General features: G+C 48.6%; 1 protein-coding gene across 12 annotated transcripts in view; it reads left to right on the top strand.

Annotated features, from left to right (window-relative positions):
• The window catches only part of TRIP4 (thyroid hormone receptor interactor 4), a 51,837-nt gene that overhangs the window by 8,077 nt on the left and 20,028 nt on the right, over positions 1-23,732 (top strand). For 5 of the 12 annotated variants that reach the window (XR_015701716.1, XR_015701717.1, XM_009469613.2 and 2 more), the window contains exons 7-12: positions 263-478; positions 1,004-1,130; positions 1,867-2,054; positions 3,171-3,295; positions 4,020-4,111; positions 20,506-20,608. Coding sequence is in view for 8 of the 12 variants with exons in the window: in XM_009469613.2 (XP_009467888.1) it covers positions 263-478; positions 1,004-1,130; positions 1,867-2,054; positions 3,171-3,295; positions 4,020-4,111; positions 20,506-20,608 (851 nt within the window). In the remaining 4 variants the exon portion in view is untranslated. Of the gene's footprint in view, positions 1-262; positions 479-1,003; positions 1,131-1,866; positions 2,055-2,190; positions 2,366-3,170; positions 3,296-4,019; positions 4,112-4,578; positions 16,063-18,724; positions 18,845-20,505; positions 20,609-21,398; positions 21,611-21,647; positions 21,821-21,921; positions 23,730-23,732 lie in introns of those variants that run through there. The other 7 variants (XR_015701718.1, XM_087745519.1, XM_087745513.1 and 4 more) reach the window with 7 other exon arrangements.

The following is a 23,732-nucleotide window of genomic DNA, read 5'->3' as shown; positions in this document are numbered from 1 at the left end:
TGGCAGGCTGAGCTGCATTTAACAGAAATGTTAGAGTTTTCCTTCTAAAACCTGGGCTGTAGCTAGACGCCTTAATGTTGGTGTTTGGTAGAACAAGAGTGAACCCCTCGAATGGGTCCTGTTTGGATGTCCTTGCTTTATGCCCCTGACAGTCCAGCTCTCTGGAGAGAACAGAAAGGAGCCAGTAGGTTTGGAGCAGGCAGTGCTGTGTCACTGTCCCCCTGTGCTCATCTTCTACTGTGTTACGGTTATTTCTCACCAGTGTGCGTCGAACCCAGGTTATTGACGATGAATCAGATTACTTTGCCACGGACTCCAACCAGTGGCTCTCCAAGCAGGAAAGGGAGGCCCTCCAGAAGAGAGAGCAGGAACTGCGGGAGCTGCGTCACGCCTCTCGGCTTGCCAAAAAAATCACCATCGACTTCGCTGGCAGGCAGATCCTGGAGGAAGACAACAGCATGGCTGAATACCACAGCAAGTGAGTGAGAACTGGCAGCCTGAAGGCATGCAGGGAGGTGAAAATCGTTACAGATGAACTGGCTGAATCTGGAAAAGCAAGTGTAGGGAAAGCTGAGCAAGCCCTTCCCTTGAAGGGTGCTTCCGACACTAAGGTGCAGTTTTGCATTCTTTTCTTCCTTGAGGGTCTTTTCGGCATGCAACGTATCATCTCTTTCAGCACAACTCTGCTGAGACCCCTCTCCAAAGCCCAACTGTGCGAGGCTTGCGTGGGGTTTCAGTAGCTGGCACGTCTGTTAAAGATAAAGCTGCCCTGGAAAGAGATGTTGCAGAAGGCCTATCTCAACAGAACCAATTAATCTCAAATTCAAACCAGGTGGAGTTTCTGTAGTAGATAAGAGTGACTGTTCAAATTAGAAATCGGACCTAGCAAGGAAATCATTTAGCTAGGGGAGGTGGTAAAAAAATGCTTTGGGTTTGTGTGGGGAGAAGAGAGACATTGCCGGGGGAAGCAGGGAATTTTCATGCCTCTTGTTTGTGCTTGCAGACTGGATGAAACCATTGAAGCCATTAATTGTGGCACGCTGAGCAAGCCAGCTGGAGGCCCAGAAGCAAAGATGACTCTGCGTTCTGGTGTTTTAGTGAATCCTCGTCTTCTTCAGCCTGCTCCTTTGGTCAGTACGGGTTGAATGACTTATACTGGAGTAATGACTAACTTTGGGAGAACTGAGCTTAAGAATTGTGAATTCTAGCATGTTTGTAGTACCTCTTTCCTCCCCTGTGTCTGGGAGATCCTCATTAGCCATCTGAGTTGGCACAGAAAAGGTTTGCCGATGCCCTGCTCTGTTCCCTGCTCTGGGGAGGTTTGGTTTATCTGAGTTTTAATCTCCTACCTCCTCTTCAGGAACTTGAAAGAATTTCTGAAAGTCAGCCTGAGGTTGTGTCACTTTTTCAGCTCTATTTATGAAGCTTTTTCTGCCAGATTTCCAATTTCCAATGGGCATAATCTCTACACTCTAATTCCAGTTTAATTGTGGTGTTCTTGGTGCCTGCTAAGCATTTGGAGGTTGGACGATTCCCAGTTTTGAGTGTTGATGTCTGTGAATATGCTTTGAAAGTTGTGTCTTCCTGTGAATGCTTTGAAACACCAGCAAGCAGATTTATCCTTTAAATCCATAGTTTAGCTGTGATGCATAGAAAGGAAAAGCTACACAGAGTGGAGCGTGACCTTGCTTTTCCTCCTGCCAAAGTATCACATGGAAGCGCAGCAAGCTTGCAAGGAAGGAAGAGCAATCCCAGTGAGAGTAATACCTCTGTCCTTAAATGAAGGAAAACTTCAAATGGGATTTGTACTTGATGTACATTTTTCCTAGAGAGATGCTAACCTTGTTTCTTTTGAACACACTGAAGTGGGTGGACCAAACCGGTTTGCCCCCGCACCGGAAAGCCATCCATTCCCTGGATGCTGGAAACGAGTCTGGCTCGGAGCGGAACAGGTTGCGGATTCAGGATCGAGAGTTGCAGGAGATCTCAGATGATGGTTGGTGCCTCAGCATGCACCAGCCTTGGGCTTCCTTGCTCATAAGAGGAATTAAAAGGTAAAGGGGTGGCCTGAACTGTGACATATCTTGACCAGCTCTTGCTTAGTAGGTGAGCTGGGAAGTTATGTTCCTCAGAGGACCTCTGTGGACTCACTTGCTGTGTACAGTGACTGATACCTACTGATAACTCCAGGTTTGGAAGCCATGGTTCCTCATCCACTGTACTGATGGTTTGAGAAGCCTGAAGAATTGGTTATTCATGAGAGTAGCTAACCTGGAAGGTACAAGTTTCTTCACAGTGGGTAATTTTAGAAAGAGGACGAGATATCTTCCCTATAGTTGGAGCGTACCTTTCTGGAATTTGAAAGGTAAATAAGCCGAAAATGTGAAATATGTTCTTCTGGTGTTTTTGTCCATTATAAAGAAGCCAACAGTGGCACCAGGCTTTGTTTAAAAAAAACAACCACATGCACACACCTCTTGCCACCACCTTCCCCCTCTGGGCTAGGAATCAGGTTACAAAGAGAAACTCCTTCAGCACAGCATCCCTGACATGTTAATTCACCTTTCCTACCACTAGCATAGAACAAAGCATCTTCTTTAGCCTTTTTTTTCCTTTCCTTCACAGAATTTTCAGTTTACAGAGCAAAGCTTTTTCACTTCTCAAGCTAAAGGTGCTGTAAATCTTAACATGCGCAGCTTCTGCATCCAGGTGGTCTGGGGATGCTGTCAGCCGCTCCGATGCAGCTGCAGCATTGATGCCCAGTGCCTGTGCTGGGATCCCTAAGAGCTGCAGCTAGCGACCGCTTCATACGGATTCCTCCTCCTTTATTACTCCCTAGAGTGCATGCTTACTGTGCGTAAGTTTTTGAGCTTGTAAGTGAATTGTATGAGCAGATTGTCCTACACACGTGTCCAACGTACTGCTGTATTTGCAGGGGATTGATGTCCTTTTTTGCTGTTGCTCTAAAGCAGTGAGGACATGCTCTGCTTGTGGCATTATTTCTTGCCCGTCTCAGCTTTTCTCTGTTGTGCTGACACGTTGCTTGAGTTTAAGTAGTCAGGGCAAAGCTTAGCAGCAGGAAGTGCATAGTGAAATGTTTGATTGAAAAATCTGTCTGTGTGCGTGATTTCTGCTGAAATTTAAGTCCTAAATTCTCCTTTGTTCTCTAGGGTGGAGGGCAGGACCTGGTACACATCTCATAGAGGGAGGTTATGGATTGCAGCTACTGCTAAAAGACCTTCCCCTCAGGAAATCTCTGAACTGGAGACCACCTACAGAATGCTGCTCCGGAAAGGTGAACTTCTCTCTTTGGATCTTTGTATTATTTTGTACATTGAGCCACGTAATGAGCAGTGTCAGAAAGCCCTCTCTGCTGAGCAGTTATTACTGCTTTGCTTTTTAACCTTCTGTTCTTGAAATTCTCTTCATCCTTTCTGCATTTCGTCAGCCAAATGGGTATGGTGGCAGACTTTAACTCCGTCCTTTAGCTGGTCACATACCGCAAGCACAAACACTGGCAAATTGCACCTGACTTCTGCAATAGCTTTTGACAGGAAAATGTGATGTTAAAGGCTTTTCATGTATTCCGACCTTGTGGAAATCAGGATTGAAAAGCTGCAGGTTCTTAGGAAGATGTTATTCTCTCACGTGGATAGGAGGATGCTGGTGGCTGCACTGCACGCCTGTTTGTGTGGTGTTTCTGCACGTCACCCAGCTTAAATGTCATACACCAGGATTGTCTGCTCCGTCATCAGAGCCAGGAGCTCTTCCTGCACTATATGTTCCTCTGTCAGAAGCTAAGCAGGGAAAGATGTATATGTAATTAAATCTCCCAACCTTAGTCCTGTCATGGTGAAGATCCTGAGAAAGAACAACAGGGTGTTAAAATTGCTGTGGGTTTTCTTGTGCCTCAAAAAGTAGAAGTGCATGTTGGGAGGGAAAGGCTCCTGGGGGTTAGAAGACTCCAGCTATGTGTGTGGGGATGTAGGCCCCCTTAAGAGATATTTCTTTCGATGCAGATGTGGAATTGCCAAGCGATTATCCCTCAGGGTGCCTCCTAGGCTGTGTGGATGTGACCGATTGTTTATCACAAGAGCAATTTAATGAGCAGGTGAGTACAGCAAATAAACCTTTACGAGCTTGCGTTAGCCAGCAGACTTTTAAAGTAGTGTAACTTGCCTCCATGAGATGCTCTAGAGAAGACATTGAATGGAGATTTTAGCCTGTGTTGAGAGAGAACACAGCTACTACGTGGTCTTTTATGGCTGGAAAGAGAATGTATCGAGAAACGCATTTCAGCAATGGTGGACTAATACAGCCTAAATCCATCATCAGCCTCTCTGGCAGTGAGGTAGTTTGGTTGAACCTAGTTTTTCACATACTCTGAAACTCTTTTCAATAAGGACTCATGCCTGTTTAATTAAACCAACACTAGCTTGAGAGACCATGCTGCGTGGGCTCGTGACAGCTGTTGCTTCCCTTGCTGCATGGACAGATGTGCACCAGGATGCTGTGGCTGGGTTGGACTGTGGAAGACAGGAACCTGCAATGCATTAATGTTGTATTTCTGGTTTTCAGGTTTTCATCCTCATTTGGCAAACTCAGGAGCTTACATCTTACCTCAATGTGACTTCTAAAGCGCTGATTGTTTCTCTTGAAACTTAATGGGGTCCTAATAGAAAGAATTGCTCCAAGTTTTGCTCAGCCAGGCAGCAATTTTTTGCTGCCTCTGGGTATAACTATGCTGATCGTCTCATCTCAGGGAGGACTCTGGATTAGGAAGGGTCAAGTACCTATTCGGCTGCTTTTGGAGCGCAGCAAACAACTCCCTGAGCACAGCCAGCAGAGACTTTGCAGTTATTGCAGTGATTTGTGTGGCAGAGGATGCGAAGGGGCCTGGAAACTCAAGACAGCATGGAAACACGGAAAACTCGGGAGCGATGGTGGTGATGTACCATGGGACCTTGTCCCAGGCCCTGTGGTACCAGCGGGATCAACTACTCTGTAGAAGAGAGGGTAGCGTGGCGTAAGCGGAGCCATCTCGGTCCGTAGCTGCTGGGACTGCCTGGTGCTTCTTCCTGGAGCTGGATGCACAGTGGCCTCACTGGTGAGAGCTTTGCTCTCGTTGGGTCACTGAGTCACCAGGAAAAGAAACTGTGGGAGGAGGTGAGCACCCTCCCACGAGGGAGGACAGGAGAGCTGCAGGGTCTTTATGGAGACCCTGCAGAGAGGACATCCAGAGCCCCTAGGTACAGGAAGGAGGGACAGCTGGAGGTTACAGTGGATCAAGACTCCCAAGGGAGTCAAGGGAGGTTTGAGTGGCCTTTTGCTGAATGAGGCAAGTGATTTGGTGACCAGGGACACAGATAAGGTTGAGGTATTGAGGCTTTCTTCGCCTCAGGCTTCCCCAACAAGATGTCCCAGAGACCTTGTGCCTAGCGGCAGTGTTCAAGGAGGAGAGGGACTACCTGTAGTGAAGGGAAGTTGAATCAGGAGTCTTTTGAGAAATCTCAACTCAGACAAGTCCATGGGTGCTGATGATGTGCATCCAAATGTGCTGACAGTGTTGGCAGATGTCTTTGTGAGGCCACTCTTACCTTGGAAAGGTTACGGAGATCAGGAGAGGACCCTGATAACAGTAGAGAGGTGACTATTACATCTATCTTTAAAAAGGGAAGGAAGGATGATCCTGGACACTTCAGGCCAGTCAGCTTCACTTTGGTCTCTGGGTAATTCATAGAGCAGTTCCTCTTGGAAGCTAATTTTGGGCATATGGAGAAGAAGGGCATTGGGAATAGCCAGTGTGGATTTACCTAGGGATAGAACCATGCTTGACTAACCTGATTATTCTCTATGATCCAGTAGTTAGAGTGGTGAATATCTTTTACTTTGTATTTAGCAAGGCTTTTAGCCTGGTCTCCTACAGCATGCATGTATCCAAGATGAGTCATTATAGTCTGGGTAGGTGGACTTCTAGGGTTGACAACTGGCTGGGTCATTGGGCTTCAAAGTGCAGTGGGGGTTGCCTTGTAATCTCCTTGGAAACTGGCTACAGGTGGTGTTCCTCAGAGCTTTTTCCTCGAACTTCTCCTGTTTAATACATTTAGCAGTGACCTGGAGGGGGAGATGGAGTGCCCCACAGTGAGTTTTCAAATGCTGCTCTTGGGGGGAGCAGTGGGTATGCTCAGCAGCAGGGCTGCCATTCAGAGGAACCTCGACAGGCTGGAGGAAAGGGCTGGCATGATATTCCTGAAGGCCCAACGCCAAACCCTGTGCCTGGGGTGGACTAACCCCCTGCATCAGTGCTGGGGAGCAGCTCTGCTGAAGAGGCATGGGGGATCTTGGCAGCCAGTGAGCTGAATGGGAGCCCTGGCAGCAAGGAGGGCTGGCAGCATGATGGCCCGATATGTCCAGTAGAAGTGATTATTCCTCTTTGCTCAGCATTGGTTAAATGACATCTGGAATACTGTGATCACAAAAAAGATATTGATAAACTGGAGTGAGTCCAGTGGAGGCCACCAGGATGGTTGGGGGCTGGAGCACGTGCCCTGTGAAGAGAGGCAGGGGAAGAATAGACACCTTCCACTTCCTGCAAGGAGACTATAGAGAGGCAGAGGGCAGAGCCAGGGTCTTTGCTGATGTACATGGCAGGAGGATGAGAGATAAGGGTCATAAATTGAAAGGGGAGGTTTCAGTGTGACTTAAGAAAAAAAATTCCCCATGAGGACAGCCAAACACTGGAGCAGGCACTGCCTGGAGGGGTTGTGTGGTCTCCACCCGTGAAGATTTTCAACACCCGGCAGGACAAAGCCAATGAGCAACCTTGCCTGAATTCAGTGTTGACCTTGCTTTGATCGGGAGGTTGGACTAGAGACCTCCTGAGGTCTGAGGCTGTGATGCTGTGACTGACTCCATGCCCAAAATCTGGAGCAGCAGCTTTCCTTGGGGTGTGTTTCATTATATTACAACGCCTGTGCTTAGTACCAAGCACAGCACGGCTGTTGTCAATACCATTTCATTTCTAGTCACTCCACTGCCCCTTGGACAAGTCAGGTTTGGTCTGATGGGAATCACCAGACCACGTAGAGCTTGATAGTGAACCAAGACCATCTTGTGAGATGGAGTAAATGGATTCCTTGGGACAGAGGAGGAGGACACAGCAAGCAGGCTGATGGGCATCTTCTTGCATGAGGAGTTGGAGAGGCATCAGCAGCTGAGGGCTGTTTCTCATGAAATGCTCTTCTGGCTTTCCCAAACCCTGTGAGTTTTTTTTTAGCAGAGAGAGAGGTGCCTGGAAACTAGAGATGAAGAGAGTATTTCTGATGAGGTTGTGTCTTTTCTTAGTTGCAGGTGGAATGGGGAGAGATTGGAATATGAGCAGCAGAGGGAGCTTTGGGACTGGAATACAAAGAAATCTGCAGGAGTGTTTGGCCTTGTATGGGAAAAAGCCTTGGGAGAGAGAAGAGGAAAGGACGCTGGGGCCAGTTTAGTTTTTTTTTTTCCCTGTAGCATCCACTGATTTACAGTTTGGTTTTAAATGCAGAATCTCGTCCTTATTCTGCTGTGACGGTGGTGGAAAAATATGTCCTGGTCTCTCAGAAGTACTTTTCTCTGCCTAGCAATTCCCCCTCTTCCTTTGTGGATATGTTCTTCAGGCATTGGTAAAATGGCTGTGACAGCTTCTTACAATCTGGAAATTACGCTGGAGGTAACTAGCTTTTAATCTTCCCATAGAGGAGCCTCACTATTAGCTATGTTCTCTATAAATTCCTCCCAGTTTGCTGGCACTTCTTGGCCACAGAGACACTGGAGGAAGAGTAGCATATTCCAGTAGCACTGTTATCAGACCTATAGGTGAAAGATTTACCTCTCTTCTCAATACTATGATGCCATGGCACTTCCCGGTTTATATCTCACAGGGTTTTTGCTGCTTCCACGTGGCAAACTATTTATAATTCCCAATTTTTTGTCTTTTTACAGTGGTTTTGTCCATTTTTTTTCCCAGGCTCACTTAATGCAGTGTTCATTTCCCTAGCTTGTAAGATTCAATTCAGAGATCTGGGCATCCTTCTGAAGCTGGTTTATGAGGAAATGTATGTTTTCGTGGACTATCATGAGCAGCAAGTGCACCTGAAGGAAGCTGAGATTAATTTAATTGTGAATGCTAGCAAGATGAAAAAGTGTGCAGCGCCAGCTCGGAAATCTGAGTTGGATCTCACTGGGAGTCGGAAATCCCTGTTGCTCACACTGATGATTCAGCCCAGATTCATCAGCAACCAGCACCAAAGCCACTTGTCAGCAGTGTAATCCATCCATTTTTTGGTGTACAAAGACTCCTCCACACTTCAGGGGGAGCGGGAAAGGAAGATGATGTGTTTTCACCACTTATGGCATGCAAAAAACATTGAATATTTTCTAAAGATGCAATATATTAACAAGGAAAGTAATATGAGGCAGCAGCAGAGACCTCTCGGAGATTAAGCCACCACAGAACTCTTCAGGCACTGTGCTTTGACTCACACCTCTCCTCTTCACCAACTTGTATTTGAAGCTTCTGTGTTCTCTGGAAGCAATCATTTCACAAGTGCAGGGCAAGCCACATTTGTAGATTATACCTACCACCTGAAGATGAAATAGTTCCCTGTCTTGCTCATTGTCTTTTGATGGTGGCCCTGCCTTTTTCAGCAGCCGTGGAAGTTTGTTTTGAGTCTTGTGACCATTCGTTCCCATAGGCAAGGGAGACTCTTCTTGGTCTGTCCCTCCTGCAACTTTTCTATTATTTCTCAGTCCTTTTGATGCGTCACCCACTCCCTATTTAGTACCGTCTGGAGATTTAATTTCCTTGCTGTTTGCATCCTCTCTCAGGTTGCTAATGAAGATGTTAGTGGCACCCTGCTGGTATTTTTCTATCATTATCCTCATTTAATTTTTTTCTTTTACACTGGCACTCACAAAACAAAACCAAGCAACGATTCCCCATTTTGCTGGATGCTGCACCAGCAGACTCAGATCAAGTCCCTGCCCTGAGAGCTTGCATTATTATTAGGGACTGGTTATTTATCCGCATTATTACCGGACTTGTAAGTCTGGCCTTGCGTAACCCTGTCAGAGGGGTCAGTCTTGCAGCTCTGCCCTATGTACAGTATTTGAAGACCGATTGACGTTGTTGAAGTGGTTTGCAGATCTGCAGGGCCATGTGAGAAGTGATGACAGAAGAGAATCTTGCATCCAGTAGCTGGCAGGGAGCAGAGGAAGAGCAGAGAAGAGATGTCCTTGTGATTAAAACCAGCATCATGTCAGATGACATTGCCCTAATCCTAGTTGTGCTGCTAATTGCATGTACTAGTTAAATCCATTCCTCTGGGTCTCCTTCTCACGTGGAAAATAAAGCAGTGCTTCCCCATCAGAGGTTATATACACCTAATTTTGCTGCTCAAAGCTGTGGTCTTTGGATTGAAGCTGCTCTAGGAGCAGAAGTTGTTATCAGGTGGGAAAGTCCAACCCAGTTACCAAGTGTCACCAGCTTTGTTTGCAGGGAACTGAAGCAAAAGCTGCTTTCTGAATTCAGCCCTGCTGCTGAGGGCGGGTGGTTGGCTGGTGCCAGGAGATCCCTTCGCATTGCTCTTAAATCTCAGTATTTCCAGTTGAGCTTTGCGCATCTTACACCTCCTCGGAGCGCGTTCAGAGCTCGTTTCCTTCTCTTCATGGCAGCCACCCAAAAAGCCTTGATTGAGACCAGAATGATCCCTTTGTTATGCTTTGTGGCACTAAAGGTGACCTGGAAACTTTTTTCCTCCCTGTCGAGATCTGAGCGTTGACGATGCCTTTTCCTTGCTCTGGGGCTGACGTCACTGACACCTTGAGCAGAGCAAGGAGCTGCCTTTCTTTTCCTGCATGAGGTGTCGGTGACTTCAGCAGCGCTCACTGGGGAAACATGGGATGGTGCAGGCAGGGCTTGGCAAGAGTCTAAAGCAAGCAGGGGACTATTTACATTTATGCCATTTTAATGTGCTCTGAAGTCCGTGTTCATTTTGCTAATGACTTTGATCCCAGAGACTATTACTTTAACTGGAAAAAGAACATTTCCGCTGCTGCTATTTTAGTAGCTGATAGGTGTGTTTGGACTTATTTTGAATGCAAGCATGCACACATGCTGATACCTAGATGTAGCTATTATCTCAGGTTGAAATATTGGGTAATTATGTTTGACGGGAGTAAAGTGTTTATTTTTCATTTCTAGGTGTTCACTTAGTGTCCTAAATCTGCACAAGGGAACATATCTGAGCTATTTTTGTGCCACGAGAGCGAAACCATCATTTAAATAGGCTCCATCTTTCCCTCTCAGGAAATTTGCATTCAGTCTCTTGCCCTCCTCTTCCCTCCCCAGTGAAAATAGCAGCAAAAAAAATGAGACTTGGGCGCCAGGCTTACAGGACTTGCTTTAAATTCTCAAACAGGAGTGAAGAAGAAGGGTAGAAATTTTCTATATTTAGACTCCAGAAGGTGCCTGTTTAGATTATCTCCAAATAAAGGAACAATAGCCCGCTGGTAATATTTTCCTAAGAAAGAAGTTAATGAGAGGGAGAAATGCAAACATACACATTGATGTCTACTTTGAAGAACAGTATAAATACATAGAGACTTTTTATGAGGACCGTGTCCCCAAAGTAAAGGTTTCCTAGCACAGGCTCTGAGTGAGACAAATGCTCGTTTGTGCAGTGCTGTGGCTGTCCTGGCACCTTTGCTCACCCCCCACCAACGGGATATTTACCTTCTTGTTCCTGAGGCTCAGTTATTGCACCTCTACCAATGAATGATTTTTAGCAGGGTTTTAAAGCCTAGATCAGATATACTTCCTTCTGCAGCAATCTAGGTGGCTGTTAATGATTGCAACCGACAAAAGGCCTTTGAACTTTACAGGTCCCTGAATTCTCCTAAGCTGAATTTGTCTTTCACACGCAGCCTGATGCCAGATCAAGAGGTATCAGGCATTAGTGTGGCTTGCGGGGACCTATGGGTGATGCATCTCTTTATTCAGTTTCTCACCGCATAAAGCCCCCTCCTGGTTCGTGGTTGTAGGAACAGAGCAGAGCAGTCATGCAGCTGGTTTGGATTATAGACAGTAAGAGATGGGGGAGTTTTTCCTTGTGTGAAGTGCTTTGGTTTTCATCAGACTCTTCTAAGGCTTCAGCTGCCTTGCATAAGCCAGCAGGTTTACTGAGGCCACTGCTCAGTCTGTTAAGATGAAGGAGAGATTGTCACTTGATGATGATTAATTTAGGAATGCATTAACATGCCAAAGAAATCGAATGATAGAGGCTAGCTTGCCCTCTCCTCTGGTTTCCTAGACCCTAGGGAAAAAACGAAGCCAAGGCTGAAGCATATGACTTAATTAATGATGACTGTGGACTTAGCCTCTGCTACCATTTCAGCAAACTAGTCAGTGATCTGTTTTTTTTTTTTTTCTCCTTTCAGATGTGGTCACTGATACTTGCTGCCTTCTTGGTGTTTGTTTTTTATTTAATCCTGAAACCAAATGTTAGATAAAATTGACCTGGAGCCTGGCTGCTGCTCAGGTGCCCCACACCCTCGCCGTCTGGTTGTAGCTCCACCAGGTTGAGCCATGACCACCATTTAGGTGGTGATCCCAAATGACAGGGGAGCTGGCAAGCTACAGGTTATAACCACCACGGTAAATGTACGAGTGCCCAAGGACTACGCTTGCTTAAGCTTTCTTCAGCATGTCATCGATTTCATAACCCTGAACAGACCGGTTGCTCAGATGCGTATCCTGGTTCTGCTGTATGTTGTGCCTTGAGAAATCCCATCACATTGGTGGGATTGAATCAATAGCTGGAAGCAGCTGCTGGTGTCACGCCTCCTCAGGGAGTAGCAGCAAGGGTCAGGGCGGGCAGTGGTGGCTGCCGAAGTAAACCAGGAGAGGGACACAGATGCCTTATCTGTTCACCAAAGTTAGTTTTTTTCCAAAGTTCAGCTGATCTCCATCACCTGCTGCGCTTGGCCATGCCATTTTTACCCCTTGGCATTGCAACTCTGATTTATGAAAGGACTTCATGAAGCTGCTTGAAAATGTCTGGCTGTATCTGGCAGCGTGCAGGCGTTCTGAGCTGCTTGAGCAGAAGCAGGTGCCCTGGTTTCCCCTCGTCTCCTCCTCCCCGTCACCTCTTTCCTCCTGCTTGCCAGCTTTCATCTGACAGCGCGGGTGGTGGGGCTGCATTGCAGCTGAGGTTAGCCCTGCCTCCGCCGGCCCTTGGCACAGGAGGATGAAAAAGGGTCTTTCAGCTGAGCCTAGTACACTGCTGAATATTTTTCCAAGTCCACCCAGTTTACCCCAACAGTCGTCAGGCACTCTTGTGCTGCTTGTAGGGTTTACCGTGGGTGGGTGTTTTCTCAGGCTGGGATTTGAGCCGCAGAAGGGTGTTAGTGGCTCTAAGTCCTGTGATGCTGGTTCAGGGAGAGCAGGGGGGTTGCAGTGTGCCTGGTGTTTGGTGGCACCTCTGAGTCCTCCAGGTCTCCCTTCAGACTGCAGCCCTGGCAGACTGCTCAGCATTTTAAAAATCTGAGTGCACCAGCACAAGTTTGAATATTAAATCTACATTTCAAAGTCCTGTTATTACTTACTATATTTTAATTGCTTCCCCTGCCCTTTGAATCAAAGTACAGCTTGTGGTGTAGGAACACGATGAGAGCCAGGCTCAAGGCTGGGAGGTGGAGAACACCCACCGGATGGATCCGACCGGCTAGGGGAAGGATCCTGTGGCGATCCCAGCCTGCTGCATCTGGATCTGGTTGCGTACCAGCTAAGCGTGCGAGGGGCAGAGCAGGCAAAGACTGGCAGGCATCATTGTGGGAAGAAGGGGAAAGGAAGGCAGGCTAGCAAAATTCCTTGTGCATCCTCATGAAGGGAGTCTATGCCAGCGCGTGATCTGCCAGCAGCAGATGTAAGCTCTCAAAAACAGCAGGGAGGATGTTGACTGCAACAATGCATCAAGGCTGCGGTTTGTAACCTCAATAGTAAGGCAGTTAACTTTTTTTTTTTAACAAAGACATTTTGATTGCCAAATCCATAACCATTAGCAGCTGTGGTTTCGAGCTGTTCCTTCCTCACACGTTGCAGTCTAGACCTGACAGGCTTTCAAACAAAAGTTTGGCTGCCGGCTTTTGTTTGTGTTTCTTTGCAACCCTGCTTTTATTTTTTCTTTTTTGCCTGTTGATTTGGATTGAACGTCAGTGCTTATCCCTTTTCTAACCCAGACTCCATGGAGTGGCTCCTCTGCATCCATGTGGTCTTCTGTGGCCAAGGGCAGCGTGTAGAGTTCCTCGGGTGCATGTTCACAAGGCTGCAGTACTGGATGTTTCTGCCTCAGGCTAGAAAATTTGGCGTTTCTAGAAAGTTGGATCTGCTTTGGGGTTTCTGTTTAGGAAAATGTTATGTTTCTCACAGGCCAAAGCCTGGTTGGCCTGTGCTAAGGCAGAGGGAACAGATCCTTAAAAGATGATGCTTGAAAACATGCTCAAAGTTGAAAGCGTGATGCAAGGCCGTGTCATGAAGGAGATCAAACCTCGAAGTGAAGCACTTGGTGCTCTGTAAGCTATTTCCAAAACTGGAGGTCTGAGTCAGGAGAAGATGGCACAGAGCCGTGGCAAACCTGGATCTCCTGGCTCAGGCAATGGCTCCTGTTGACAGTCAGGTGTCACCTTTGGGCAAATGTGCCCTGGAGTGCTTTAGGGTGAAGGCTGGGTTGGGAGATTGGCTAGATAATCCCCAAAAGTGAACGTCTGTGTAAAGAGGCGGTGGAGACTACCGCTGTTAGAACAACAGACGGGGAAACAATGCTTCAACACCACTCTTCTTGGAAAAGCGACAAGGATGGATGCCGCTGGGGCACAGCAGTTCTTGAAGGCTGGTCCTGCAGACTGCAAGCAGGGTGGGATTTTTTTTGTCCTCTTTATATTAAATAACTCCTATCTGTAGACAGACTGCAGAGCCGATAACTGAGCTTCAAGCGCTGGATCACTTTTGGCTGCAGCTGTACTCAGGCAGCTCTGCAGGGTATCTGCGGGCAGGAACCAGGGTTATTGCTGGTGGTGCCTGAACTGGAATCAGAGAGTTTGCAGCACCCACAACTGGATAAGCATAATCTCTTTCATTTTTGAGGGCTCAGTTTCTCCTGCATCCATATGTCCATATTGCAGGCACTGCAAATGCCCCTCTTTGGCTGTGGCACCCCCGTTGCTCGCCAGAAACTCCCGACTTTCTTTTCCCCTTTGCAAACCACTAAAGAAACATTTTCTAGCTGGATGGTGAGCAATTTCCCTCCGGAGAGAAGGAGAAAATGGCTGTTTAGTAGTTAATTACCTGTTACGTTAGTCTGACAGCTATGAAGCTTATGAGGCGTGAAGGAAGAGCGGATCCGTCTTTCCCACAAATCACCAAGAAAACTGGGTGAAGGAAGTTGCACCCGGCTCCCAGAGGGATGTCTCGCATCCCACTCCCCTCCCTTGCACATGGCCAAGGGGCTTCTCATAATGCCTGGGGAAGAGCCCAGTGCATGTTTTTGCCTGCTGGGGAAAGCTGATTTATTGCCACTGCTGGTTACAGCAGCCCTGCTCTTTAGGAGGGGTTGCCGTCTCTGCCAAGATTATTTTTTTCCCCTTTGAATGCATTTTACGGTGAGCTCTCTTGCCAACACATGGGCCCCGCGTGCGTTTATTCTTTCCAGACAGCGTTGCTTTCCAGCGCTACCTCTTTTATTTCGAAGCTCTTAAAGAGCAGCGGGGAAATGAAGGCTGGAGCTGGTGTCCTGGCCCGGCACTGCCTGGCAGAGTGAACTGTATTTCCCCTGTTGTTCACCGAGGAGGCACGCCAGGAAAATGATTCAACCCTTTCCATTATTAACCTTGCAGAACATCTCAACCACCTCCTTGCTGTTTGGTGCCAGTGCCCTAAGGCCACCCCCCGGCAGCTGTAAGATGGAGAGGATGGTGGTGACCTGCCGAAGGACTACAGGTTCCAGTGTGCAATTCTCCACCACGCTCTGGCTAACCAGGATGTGCGCTGGGGATGAGCGGTCATGCGCTTGATGGGCAAGAAGAGTGGAGGAGAGCTCAGGCTGCATTGCAGGGCTCTGTAGGCCAGCCTGTGTAAAATGCCGGAGCTGTTCCCACCTGGTGTTAGCATTTGGTCTCTTGCACCGCATTTGCTTGTCTCCTTTTGTGGCCAGAGACCTTAATGAGAGTGAAAGATGCTCTTGAAAGGTTGCTAACGAAGCTGCTGGGGAGTGTTCTGGCTTTGTGCTGCGCAGAGCTGCTGCTCCGTTGCACGCGGTGCCTTTGTTCCTTCCTCGGATGCAATGGAGCAGAGCTCATCTTGTTAGTGATGGTTTGGCTCCCCCCTGGCATGTTTTCCTTTGGCTCTTTCGATTCCCCTGCCTTCAGTTCACTGCACTCGGGTTCAAGGGAGCACAGCTTATCAGGGAGGGGTGAAGAAATCGAGGTGCTCAGGACAGCCCTTCCATATGTTTTTTTTAACACTGCTAAGATGGAATTGGGACGAGCTAAGGGTCCTGAACCCCACATTGTTACCAGCGATGCAAGCCTGCATGGCCCCCGCATCCTGCGGCAGGCTTTACCCAAATCAGGGAAAAAAATATTTACTTTAACAGATTGGGAGGGGGGGTGTGTGGAATTAGCAAGATTTTTTTTTTTTCTCAAATGTCAGAGAACGTGGGTTCGTGTTTCTGCTGGGCAGCCCTGCTGCTATTTCTGGTGGTGATGAGCTGGTGATGGGAGACTAGGGATGGTGAAAACAAAGTGTAGGGAACATTCATTAGCAATTATCCCTGCTTGCAGCTTGATTGGGGTGGCTGTTGGGGACATCTGATAGCCACTTAATGTATGTTCAAAGCACCAGCTCCAGCGAGAGGGCAAATCTAGTGGCCAGTTTTCGGAGGAGCTCAGCGCTCAGCTCCCTTCTCCAGTTTGTAGTCAGATGCTACATTTAACCTTGAGCTCCTTCTGCATGTGTTAAGCTGCCTTGAGATCTGCCCCCCGCCCCCCCCCCCCCCCCCCCCCGCTAATCTCTTCACAGCTAGGATTTTACAAACCTGTTAGCAAATTGAAGCCCAACCGGTGCGGCCGCAGAGATGTGATGAGCAAGGAGGGTGCTGGTTGTGTGGACACTGGTGTATGGAGAGCGTACGTGGGGTTTTTGACTGTGCAAAGCAGTGGGCTGGAGCAGCAGTTGGTAAGCCATGATGGCTGTTTGCAGCCCACAGAGCCCACCGTCCTCCCAACTGCCTCGTCGCAAGACCGCTGTGAGGTGGCAGAAGGTCTGAAAGGAGGCTGAATCATTTTTTCGTTTTTTTTTTTTTTTTACACCATAGTTACGTTGCATAACCCCTCTCTTTTGAGCTTTCCTGCTCATCTGCAGGATTAGAGGAGGGTGGGTTTTCTCCTTCTTGAGGACAACCTAGCTTCTGTGACTTTATTTGTTGTAGAGGGCCTTTTTAGCCACCTTCTCCTAAATGCTGAGTTGGTTCCTGGTAGAGGCAATGTCAAAGCCTGGAGTACTGGCACCTGTCTTATTTACTCCCTCAAGATTATGATGAGTACCATTGAAATGAGAAAGGAAATGAAAGGAAATGAAATCCCCCATCAGACTCCTGGCTGGGTTTGATTCTTGGTCTCTTGTAGAGAGGGAGTGTGGTTTCCCTCTAAATTGGCCTTTTATTTAAAAAATTGCTGTTGCAGATCCTTTTTATGGGGGATATGCTCTGTCTTCTCTCTCTGGGACACTGGATGTGGCTTTTGGGCTTTTACTACAAGTTTCAGGTTTGCTGAAGTGCTGATGGGCAGTGGCTGCTGTCTGTGGGGTGTAGTAGTTGGGAGTAAATTTGTTCTCTCTCTCCTAAACTTACTACGTTGCAGATTGTAGAGTGACTCGACTGACCTCTTACAGCAGAAACATTGAGAAATGAGTTTTTTACTCATTAGATACTTAGGCAGCTTTGGAAGATGTAACAGAAGCAATTGTGTTTGGTATCTTGGTGTCAGTGTCTGCTGAGAGCGTAAGTCAGCTGAGTAGTTGCCAAAAGGAGAGGCATCTTTGGCGCAGAACTGAAGGTACCGATGTCCTAGCGCTGAGCTAAGCTGCAGAAAGAGCTGTAGAGGCGGAGGAGTGCCACCATTCAGCCACGCTGTCTGTCTTGATCCTGTTGATGACGAGACAAGATAGTATAGATACAGTCTGTAGGTGTCTACAGGTGACATTGCTCATAGTGATCATGCGTGACGTTGAGAGCGAGCGCTGTTTAGGGGACTGGATAGCAACAGGGAGAGGTTTTGGGTAAGAATTAGTAACAGCTCCAGTGACTTCTAGGGATGAGGTCCATGGAGGTGGTTTCTAAACATGTTAAATATTGGCATCTTGTTGCAGGTGCACTGGGGAGAGGCTGTGCTCTTGGTCCTGGTGACGTGTCATGTGGCAAAAGAATGTCTCACTGTTTCTCTGTTCGGGTTGCAGGCAGTGGTCTCAGAAGGTACAGCAGGCACATCTAACCTCTCGCTGCTCTTTGAGAGGAGTCTCAGTTCCTACCAGACCCCAGCCATGTGCTCCTGACATTCACCAACTCCACTGGACCCTTCTTTGAGCAGTTCAGCCCATTAACCCAATAGGAAACTGACTTTGCCCAAAACGTCCCTAAATTTCTGCAGGGGGAACGAGTTGAATTGACTTGTGGAAGGGACCAGGGGAAGAGGGGAGCCTGGCCATTAGGTTGGCTCAGCATGTTGTGAGGGCTCAGCATCCTGTGGGAGCTCAGCCCCATCTTCTCCACCTGGGAGCATCTTGTCTCTAGGCAGAGGAAAGGGTTACGACTTTTTCTGAGCTCTGGCAGGCAGAAATATTCTGCTTTTGTTGTTTACCAGGATGGGACAAGAGGTTTCTGGGATAGGTACAATAGGAAGCTTTAAATGTAGCAGCTGGACAAGGGGCTCCTTCCCTACCTCCTGGGAGTGAGATGCCAGAGGAGGGACTGAGACTTTTAAAATGCAGGACATGGACAGATTTGGTACACATGCAGAAACGTACCCTGGGAGCAAAGATGAAAGGCTGTGGTGTAGAAGCATAAACCTGAGTTGCAGCTGGGGCATCTGCCTCGGCCTTGGGATCAGATTGAGGTGGAAGCTTTTGGAGCTGAAGGTTTGATCCTGGTTTCAGATGAAAGCTGTCAGTGAAGAAACCAACTGGGCTGTTGCTTTCACTGCCGATGCCTGGGTACCCATTATGGGGATAGTCCCTGTGTGAGGGCCTGTAAGGTGCATGAAGGGGGACATGGTGATGTCCAGGTCAACCTAGGAGATGGTGGCTGAGGAGATTTGGGAAGCAGCTGTACTCCAGGCAGCAAGACCTCTACAGCACACAGCCTGGCTGAACTACATGTAGTAGAGCAGGGATGGACCATCTCTGCGACCAGGTCTGGATGGTGGCTTATGCCCCACCGCTTTATGGTGTGACTTTTGGAGGCCATGCTAGTGTGGGAGCTGCTGGGTAAGTCAGGTCCTCTGGCTACGGAGGGGCCACCAGTCACCTGCATGATGCTGAGAGCAATAAAGCAGCGCCAGCATTTCGCACTCACCAGGAGTTGGCTGGGGATATTCACATTGGCTCTTTCTAACCTTCCAAGATCCTCCTTCCCTGCAGATGGGAAATGAAAATCCTTGGCATTGGCATGGAGCGGTGGAAGCAAGTCAAGTAACGTGGCTCAGACAAAAAAAAAAAAAAGAGGAAGAAACCTCTCCAACCTCAGATTGGTACAGCAGGGCATCCGCATGCGATGTAGATCAGTGTGGCTCTTTCTCCCCCAGCGCGGGTGTTGTACAGAGCAGTTAAGTGCACATACATCTCTCTCTTGCTCAGTGAACAGCTCTTAGATGCTGTTGTAAAATGAGAGGGGCTGGAAACGCTTTCCCCGGTTGATCCAATCCCAGTGTTGGGCTTCTGTAAATCTCCCCTAACTGCTGGCAATGCTGCCAAACCCTGCTACAGCACAGGGAGAACGGGTTGCTCCCTGCTCCCCTCTCTGTGCCCAGCTGTTCCAGGGCAAATCCAAACTCATCAGGTCGGTGAGAGCTTTTCAAACACTCAGCCTAGGAGTCATTTGTTAGTAACAAATGGGGGGTTTGCCAGGACACGCTGCTCCATCTGGTCTGGCATCCTGTCCCCTACAGCAGCCTTGATGTATCTGCTCGAGGAAGGCAGGGGAGCAAAAAAAAAAGAGAAGGCAGTTTTCCCATGGAAGGAAAACCGCTTCAGCACTCTGAACCGGGTTTCCTGGGCTGGAGCACCTTCATGGCATGCCCTCGCCTCTGCGCCTGTCAGCACAATGTCTGCAGCTAATGGAGAATGTGAAGTGATGGTTGGTATATACATTTTTTATTACTGTTTTGCATTTCACTTCTGAACACCAGTGAAGCTAAGCTGCATCCAGACAGGACTTCAGTGCACTTCCCTTGCTGAGTGATTTTTTTTTTCTCCTTTTTCCCCCATGGTTAATGAGAGAAACAATCTGTTTATGCTCTTCCTATAAAATTCCCTCATGTCTTCATCGCAGTGAAATCTCTCCATAGGCTCCGTACACAGAGCCAGCCCTGTGTGGAGACAGCCGGCTTCTCTGAGCCATCGACCTGGCATGTTGCAAGCCGTTTTTCTACCACTCACCCTTTAGATGTAGATGAATCTCAAGGGCTGCATGTCCCACAGCAGGATGGTGCACGCTCTCCAAATCTCAAAGCCCTTGTGTTTGGACTGAGCTTTGTGGGGAAGAGATGGGGATGTACCTGTAGCTGGGACAGCTGCTTTGGTAGAAGATGTGGCCACCCTTCTGGTAGTCATCATCTTGTTGGGCTGGCCAAGCTGTTTTGGTTGAGGTGCTGGTGTGCTATCCACAGCTGGCTGGGGTTTGGTGGGGGTACCTGCGTCCCTGGTCAGCTGAATCCAGGAATGCTTTGGGCTGAAAATCAGTCCCATGCATGTCCCAGTGCAAAGCTGGCAGTAAGCTTGGGAGGGCAGGGCCCCCAACTGCCTCTCTATTAACACCCCACGCATTAGATCAGCTTAAGCCAAGTGTGAAACCACACCTTTTGGGTGGCAAAACACAGGTTGGTGCTAAAGGGGGCTGAAAAGGTTTAGGGTGCACACAGGGAAGCGGCTCGGTGAGCAGATCCAAAAAGGGAGCAAGCTCTGGCAGAGGCACAATGAAAAGAGGCTTAGCGAGGGGCTCACTGATTAAGACCCAAATGTACAATTGTTTGTTTTTTTTTTTTTTTTTCATTAGAAGTTCTTGAACTGGTTTAGTCTGAGCTGCTACAGCCTAGATATAACCCATCTCTTAAATAACAATTTCTCCGCTCCTGACCGCCGAGCTCTTTTCACACCCGTGGCAGTCGGTCTGACTCTGTTTTGTGTGTGTCTGTGTTTTGCAGTATCCGGATCTGAGCCAGGAGTCCGGGTCTCCATTTGTCTTTATCTGCACTAATCCCCAGGAGATGGTTGTGAAGTTTCCCATCAAAGGAAAACCCAAAATCTGTAAGTAGTAAAGTTTCCACAGATGCCCCCTTTGGCCTTTCGTGCCTGCTGTCATCACCACCTCTGCTTGCCTTTGCCATATGAGTTTGCAACCTTTGCCCTGTGCTCTTTGATCTGTAGGTGTTTGTTTAATGACTCGAATACATCTGTAATATTTTTTTTGTCTTTGGTTCCCCTTTCCCCAGATGTTGCTTCCTTCCAAATACATGCCTCTTCCTGCCTCTGCAAACACTCGGGAGTCAAAGAGCACTTGTGTCTGCAGCTGATCTGCTTCTGGCATCAGCCTGGGTCAGGATACAAGCTGGTGCAGCGATGCTCAGGCAGATCTGCACTAGCTCCTTGCCTGCAGTTCAAAATTGCCCTCTTGCCTGTGAGGATGGTGAGGGCTTGAAGCAGCAAGAGCTGCAGGGCCAGATGGATGTTCTCCATCCGCAGGCCGGCAGGATGGGATGTCCTGGCAGAGCTTGTAGGGAAGCGCCGCAGCATCTGTCCGCACTCCGCTTGCCAGCGTCGTTAGTCCCTTTTATGAGCCACCAGCCCCTCCGCAGGCTGCCAGTTATTCCTGCCCGCTGCCGTAAAAAGGATGGAGGAGGGATGCAGCAGCTGGGGAGCCTGCAGTCAGCTCCGTCCTTATTAGCAGCCTCCCCGCCACACAGCCTGGGGAAGGCACCATGCACGCTTTCAGGGGATGTGAAAAATTAATTTGACGGGCTAAAAGCAGCATAAGCAGAAATAGTCTTGGCTGTTTGTTTAGTAGAGCTGATGACTGGGTTTTCTTTCTTGTTTGCAGCGTGGTTCTCCGGGAGTATTATCTAGCAGCACAGGAGTGGCAGAATTTCTCAGGACCTGTTAATAAGGACTTTTGAAGCACAGTGTAGGGTTATTTTTCTTGTTTTTGAGGTTTTTTTTTCCCCCTCTCCACCCAGAGAAGCACTGTTCTTCCCTGGCTTCGATCTCTCCCTGGGTGTTGGGGGTACTCCTGCCCTGCCGGGGTATTGAGCAGGGCAAACCGATTTGGTTTCTTCCCTGCCTTTTGTAGCAACATCTGGGAGGTGCGTTCAGCTGATGGTGACAAACGATGCTTGGTGAGATGCAGCACTCTGATCTTGCTGGCAGCACCGGCCCCCCCCCCAGGGATGGGTCTTTCCCAGCGCGCTGGTGAGCAGACAGGGCTGCACCGAGTTATTTGGGATGCAAACGTCTTTGCTGCGGTGGAACAGCCTCGTTGCTGTTGCATGCTGGAGCAGCTGCTGCATCCTTTTTTTTTTTTTTTTTTTTTTCCCTTGCTTTAACCTCTCCTTGCTCTCGTACAGGCTCTCTCATGCCCTTTCACTGCCACATCTGCCTCCATCCGGCCGCAGTTAGGAGGAGAGCTGCTGGCGGCGGCTGAAGGGGAAGCTGCTGTGCAGTGTGAGTGCAGGGTGGCCGGCTTCTGCGTGTCCGCCTCGCTGGGTGCAGGCGCTGCCGGTCCCCTCCCCATCTGTCACATCGTCTCCTTTGTGTTGTGACACTTTCCTGCTTGGAGAAGGATCAGTCTAACAGCCTGGAAGGAAGCCAGCTGTGCTGGCAGCTGCCTGCGCTGCCCGCTCCTGCTGCTGGCCCTGCCTTTCCTGCCCTCCATCCCGACTGGAGCTGTCACGAGAGCAGTGGCAAGAGAGACTGTGGAGTTGCACGTTCCCTTCACGGAGGAGACATCATCTGTCTGGGTGATATTTATGACAGCCTAGGGAAGGAGCAGGGAAGGCTTTGACCTTTCATTGGGATAAGGTGCTGTTTTAATAGGAGCTGGCATCATGTCCGGAGCGGTCAAAAGCTTAATTCTCCAAGCTGGAAGCGGAGCAGGAGGAAGGTGCTGGCTCACCTGAGCTCATGTCCCCACCTGAGCTTGCCGGCTGCCCTGGTCTCCTTGAAGCCTGGCTCAAGCCATGACAAAATGCCCGTTTGTCTTGTTGGGAAGCCAAGCTGGAGCGGTTTTCCTTGCCAGATAACAGCATGGACCTTGCCATGATGACATCCGAATGCTTCTTCATTGCAAATTAGTCGTTTCTAACAGCCCGGGGATGGGAAAAAAAACCTAACATAGCTTCATTTTTGCTGCCAGGGTTATTGTTTGTGTGGAAGGGATGGGCACTGTGTTTGCATCGTGTTTGGGAGCACGGCTGTCCCCAGACATATCCCCTCTTAGTTTCAGCGCATGAGGACAAAGCTTGGTGGTGGTTCTCGTGGGAGATTTCCTTGAATCTGGGTAAAGCTTCCCTGAAGCCTCCCTCGAGCATCGCTCAGAAACCTCCCTTCAATAGCCGACGGCTGGAAGAGCGTGGAAGAGTGGGTGAAGGGACACATTGCAGTGTGAGATGAGAGTCCTTAAATCATTGAGCAGAAAGAGAAGGGGACCCTGGGGCCATTGCCTTATTTTTAGCCTTTTCCTAAAGGTTACCCATGTGATGTTTTATCTTTGCCAGCTGATAGAGCCGAGGAGCCTCCTGATTGATTTTGGGGTCCAGGAGGAGCAGGCAGGTGTGTTAAATATGAAGCTTACAGCCCCAGAGGTGACACAGCGTTAGTGGTGGGGAACCAGAGCATGGAGCAAGTGTGAACTCAACACCTTTCTGCTGCTAAAAAACCCACAGCTTGGCACACGGTGGTCTGACATGCCGCTTCTGGACAATCTGGCCATGCTGGCTCACCCCTGTTGGGTGCCCATTACTGTTTCCAGCCATTGCAAGGAGGGGGCTTCTTCCCCATCCTTAGGCAGGTGGGGAAAGTCTTCTTCCGCATCGGGTGGCAGAGAGGATGGTGGATCTCCCAGACCCTGTAGGAGAGCATCTTCCAAACTCTGTGGCTCAGGGCGAGAACATTGTCTGAAAACAGACAATTCAAGGAATGCCCTATTTTGCCCTTTTGCTTGGCCTCAGTTTTAATTTTCTCATTTTTGATGGTGGAAGAGTTTTGCAGATGCCCTTTTGTGTCCCACGGGCTGCAGGTTGGCAACTGCCGCACCGAGACATTGGCAGCGACTGGTCCCTGCTTCCAATTTCGAGCTGACTGCAGCCGTGTTTCAATTTGCGTCTCTATGGCATCGTGACTTGCAACATTTGCTCACATTTTTTTTTTGCACGTGTTA

Source organism: Nipponia nippon, unplaced genomic scaffold (genome assembly GCF_047370975.1).
Source record: "Nipponia nippon isolate SJK-2023a ecotype South Korea unplaced genomic scaffold, ASM4737097v1 scaffold_9, whole genome shotgun sequence".
Classification (NCBI taxonomy): Eukaryota; Metazoa; Chordata; class Aves; order Pelecaniformes; family Threskiornithidae; genus Nipponia; species Nipponia nippon.
The sequence above is the reverse complement of the archived record's forward strand: the minus strand, read 5'-3'. Positions and strand labels throughout refer to the sequence as shown.